Source organism: Quercus suber, unplaced genomic scaffold (assembly GCF_002906115.3).
Source record: "Quercus suber isolate HL8 unplaced genomic scaffold, Cork oak 2.0 scaffold_189, whole genome shotgun sequence".
Classification (NCBI taxonomy): domain Eukaryota; kingdom Viridiplantae; phylum Streptophyta; class Magnoliopsida; order Fagales; family Fagaceae; genus Quercus; species Quercus suber.
In genome coordinates, this window is record NW_027069647.1 from 791691 (window position 1) to 797122 (window position 5432).

General features: G+C 35.1%; 1 protein-coding gene across 1 annotated transcript; it reads right to left on the bottom strand.

The window, feature by feature from the left end:
• Positions 1–693: 693 nt before the first annotated feature.
• Positions 694–5086, bottom strand: LOC112033853 (GTP-binding protein YPTM2). Its single transcript, XM_024066623.2, has 8 exons — positions 4839–5086; positions 3594–3666; positions 2667–2714; positions 2535–2582; positions 1837–1908; positions 1550–1705; positions 1343–1446; positions 694–1075 (listed from the first exon to the last, which is right to left on the bottom strand). Exons 1-8 carry the CDS (start codon positions 4850–4852, stop codon positions 982–984), a joined length of 609 nt encoding a protein of 202 aa, XP_023922391.1. The 5' UTR covers positions 4853–5086; the 3' UTR covers positions 694–981.
• Positions 5087–5432: the final 346 nt, after the last annotated feature.

The following is a 5432-nucleotide window of genomic DNA, read 5'->3' on the forward strand; positions in this document are numbered from 1 at the left end:
CATAAATAAATATTCAATATAACTAAAATTAATAAAATTTTCTTTTTAAAATCTTATTTTCAATAATTTTATCGTGCATCGCACGGGTTAGCGACTAGTTTAAATAAAAGAGATGATAGAATAGATAAACTTATGTGGGTATTTTGTAAAAATGGATGTGTAAAATAAAAAAAGTAAATTTTTAGTGTAAAAATAGATGTGTAAAATACACTAACTGATGTAGTTGCTCTTAGGACTACAAATTTCTCTCTTTTTAACAACACTGTTGCCTCCCTTTTTTTTTAACCAACATTGTATGCAATCATTTTTAAAGCATTTCTCATCATAATTAAGATTAGCATTAGGTTATCCTATTCTTTATTCATTCGACAATTACAATGAGACAGCCATTGAAAACACTGCCGGTTGAACTATAAAACTCTTGCTAGGTTATGCTATTCTTTATATACTTCTACAGCTACAGCCAATGGCTTCTTATCCTGTTCACTAGAATACGTTTTGCTGTTCAAAAAGTCTAGAATTGAGGGTTCATGATATTTAACAAATTTGGCAAAAACACACTGCTTGAAAAGTAAAACAAAAGGGGAAGGCCCTAAACATGCCCTGCTAGAAGAAAGGGAGAAAAAAAAGGGGCGGGGGGTTTTCAATATTTTCTCATTCCAACAGCAAGCTAATCAAAATATTATCAGACTATGAAGTCAAAGCATCAATACCTAAACTTTGATTAAAGTGTGATTTGCAGTTTCCAGACAAGGAACAGTGAAAAAAAATTTAACAGATATTGTGGCTGAGCATCAGATCATTTTGTACAGACCGTTTAAAGACAAACTGAAAAGAATGGAATGGCAGAACATCTTACAAAGCAAACTGATGGGCATATCATCATATATAGGTTTTAGGAGATTTGAACGGTCCACTCTGATTCAGAGAGAAGGGCTGCTCTTATATGCATACATGCAATGGAATTTCTGAAAGAACCAACTAAGAAGAGCAGCAGCCAGATTTCTGATTAACCGGTTGTCCTCGTATCTGCACTGTTGGTGGCCTTACATTGTTCATTGGTTGACTTGCCATACTGAAAAAAGTGATGAAAGAATTAATTTCTCATAGAAAAAAGGCAATTGTGCACAAAGATATAAGGCCAAGAAAATCCTGTCCCCAAGCAACTTAGACAACCACAACAAAACTAAAGCTGAATTTATTTCTTAAATAGTTTCCTTCAAAGCTGCCCAACACCTGTTTTTTCCTTGAAAAATTTATGCATCTTATACCCCTTCTCTAACTAATTGCTACAATAAAAACATCAGAATAGCTTGAATAGTTGTATATAAGAAATATGTACCGAGTCTTGATGTCAGCAGCCATGGCCATAAAAGCCTGCTCCACATTAGTAGCATTTTTTGCACTCGTCTCCATAAATGGAATGCCAATTTCATCAGCGAATGCCTTCAAAGCCCAATCAAATCACAGGCAACAGTGTTATTTGAGTTCTTAATGATACAGTAAAAGGATAAAACAAGGAAGAGAAATTGAAGGACCGTGGTTTTACCTTCGCCGTTTCATAAGACACAACTTTGTTAGCAGTGAGGTCAGACTTGTTTCCAACCAGAAGCTTGTTTACATTCTCACTAGCATATCGGTCAATTTCACTCAACCATTGCTTAACATTGTTAAAGCTCTCTTGGTCTGTCACATCATAAACTATCTGGCATATACACCAAGAACATTGTGAAACAAGTTCAACATTCACACCAAATCCTCAGGGCAGAACCATGAGCAAAATGCTGAAAATTAAAGAGAGAGAGAGAGAGAGAGAGAGAGAGAGAGAGAGATTACAATAATGCCATGTGCTCCACGGTAATAGCTACTAGTGATTGTCCTGAAACGCTCTTGTCCTGCAGTATCCCACTAAATATCCCAAAAAAAGTTCAACAGCCAGATAGAAACAACAGCAACATTCATAGGATGTTGCACTACATAAACATCATATTATGAACCAATGACCAAATTTCAATCCATTAACAATATTTAGGATATTTAACCATCTTGTTAGTCATTTCTGCATGAAGATGGCTATTAACCAAAAGTAAACATGTTAAAAATGACCCCAACCCACAAAGAGATTCCACCAAAGGATTATAATAGATTTTTTTACCACCACCACCACCACAACTATCATAATTATTCTTTATTACTTGTTTCCTGTGATAACTAAAAACAACCCATACACCATGTTGATTTATAACTACAACATCATCCCCCACCACTTATTTTAGAGGGAGGTGATGCCATTTAGTCCATGGCCAGTGGCTTACTTTTACTTCAGGAGTTATACCAGATTTAAAGAACAAGGAACAACCCCCACCCCCCAACCACCACTGAAAAGAAAAGTAGGCAAAAAAAGAAAAGAAAGGATTAAACAGCATGTGAATGCTACTTCTTTGGACTGCTGATTGGGCAGTTTAACAAATTTCCAGGAACTAATACAACCATAGAACTTTACCAAAATTAAAAAAAGGGGGAAGAAGGCTTACGATCTGAAGTTTTATGGTCTTTCCATCTTGCTCCACAGTGCGTATTTTCTGATAATAGGTGGAACACAACTATTAGGATCATATTGCTTCAATTGATATAACATCTATTAAAACCCAAAGGTAAATACTTACAAAGTCAACTCCAATTGTGCTAATGTAACTGTCCAGATATGAATCATCCTGTGTCAAAGAGACGAAAGGAAAAAAAAAATCACATTGCATTTATATTCATAAGTTCTGCTCAAGAATTTCAATTAGAGCCAAGTAGGCTTCAATATGCTCAGCAACCAGAAAACTTTCCACTAACAAGTCAAACATTTTTTTTTTTGCTGCAGTTCTTTTTATACAAAATCATAATATAATAACAGATGATCCACTATCTCGCCATTTCTACTACACATGCAACACCAATCTACTATCATTTGATGTTTAAACCAAGTTCAGCCATAATCCTATCTGAGTTGAAAAATAAGGCACAGAAAGCCGATGATTTAGTTTCACCCTTAAACTAATCGGTGTGCCACAATCTCTTCTTGGGGGAAGAAATAGCAATGAGTAAAAAAAAGAGGGGGGGTGGGGGGCGGGGGTGTTGGGGAATCATAAGTGCCCTTTTATATTGGTTGCAGAAGTAACATATCAATCTAAAGTTTAGCAGAATTCATAGTGAACTGTCACTTTAATTCACAAAATTACAAGTATGTTAAATATCTTATAATAACTAATTTAGGACAACCATCCTATGAAATAATGATACAAGGTCTCAAATTTTCCTCTCTTCTAAGCAAGCAACAGAGCAAAGCAGATACATCTAAACAAAACAACAGCAAAAAGGATTAAGAAGAGCAAAATAAGAGGCAAGTAACAGATAAAATAGATCAGGAAAAGCAAATTCAAATATATGATCAAGACAATATTACTTAACAACATACACACACACACACACACACACATATATATATATATTTGTGTGTGGGGGAAGGGGGGGGGGGGGGGGGGGGGGGGGAGGGGGAGGGGGGAGGGGTTTAGCATTTAATGAAGTCAGGCATTTTGACAGCTTACAGCAAATCTCAGAAGAAGACATGATTTGCCAACACCAGAATCTCCAATCAGCAAAAGCTTGAACAAATAGTCACTGCACAAGACAAGATGAAAGCCAATAAATCTTTTGCTGCAATTCCAATTAGGTTGCAAACTTGTAAATTTATTATTTAACAAAAAGAAAAATTGTTTTCTACTTTTAGAAGAAAAGGATATACGTGATCCCATTATGAAGGTCATGGGTATGGCACTACAGCAAATGGTATTCACCTAAAGTCATAAACTAACCCAAAAAGTGAAATAGTATATATAGGGAAACTCTACACTTTTTTTTAATCCCAATAAAAAGGCCTTAGAGTTTAAGCCCCTAACAGCACCTTGTTTGGTATACAAGGTTCCAAGTTTGATCCTAAACATAAAGGCAATATATACTTAACTTAGGGAGAAACATATAATTCACAAAATAAACATTATTTGGCCAAACTTGGTTGCAACAGCGTAAAGTCTCTTCAAAGATTTTTATAATTTTGAAAAGTCTCCTCACAGAAACTATCATTCTAATTATCACAATCTTCAATAATAGGTAATATGCAAATCAAACCACACACAAAAATGCAAATAGGCAATTGAGCACGCTTGTGCACACACATGCCACAAATTGAGCTATGCAAACAGACTAAGCATTGAGATCTGAAACTTTGACCTAATTAACTTATTAAGATTGAAAATCACAATCCAAATAAGGAATGATCCTATCACAAAAGTGAAAATTTTCAAAACAAGACTATCAAAATGCACAATAGCACATCACAAGTAAAACACCTCCAATTTCAGATCTGAATCGATGAAACAACAAGCGCTTCGACTTTGTTCTACATATACGATTACAGAACAATAAACTACGAAAATTCAATCTACATAAAATTGAATTATCCATAAAAAATAAAAATAAAAATTAAAGCTAAAATTGGCGACTATAATTTCTTCTCTCCCCTTATTTTTCTCAGTGAACCTATATTTTAGGAATTCGTCAAAAAATTCTCTCAAATCCACAACCGTAAAAAGCACAAAATCATCAAAGATCTCAAGAGATTATCCAAATTAACATCCCGTTCGGTTGCGTAGAAAACAAAAGAGGAAAAATAAAAATCGGAAAACGAAAATTAAACTCAGATTTTTCATTTCCTTTTCGTTTTTAATTTTCCGAGCGACCAAACAGAGGAAAAAGCTGTAATAGTAAAGGAGATTGAGATCGAAGATGCTTACTATTCAGGATTCATGACTGAATTGTCGTAGTTGGTGGAGGATCTACGAAGAGCTTGACCGGGTTTAGACCGGTCCGACAGAGAACGCTAGACCGGGTTATGGCAAAGAAAAAAAAGGTGTGAGAGAGAGAAAGAGAGAGAAAAGGAGGAAAGAACAAATGGAATGAAACTGTGAAATGGGGAAAAGGGACGAACAGATCAGAGGGAAGAAACAAAGAAAGTGGACTCTGACGAAACCGAAGAGTTCGGTTCGAGCGTTTATATAGTGGTTTTTAATTAAAATCCGATTTTTCCACGGATCTCATCTGGGTAACCCGCGCAAGTGGGGATGGTCATGTGGGTTGTGGACATTTTTAGTCTTTATGGACCCTAGATGCACTTTTATTATTATAAAATTTTTTTGGGGTGAAGATACTTTTGATCTCCACATTTTTGGTCGATTACCATTTTGGTTCTTATTTTAATTTTTTTTATTATTTTAGCTCTCAAAACAGAAAATTAATTCTATTTTAGTCATTGTCGTCAACTTACTAACATAAGAAAACTCTTACATGGTAGATAGAATGCTATGTTGGCACATTAATTGCTAACGTGG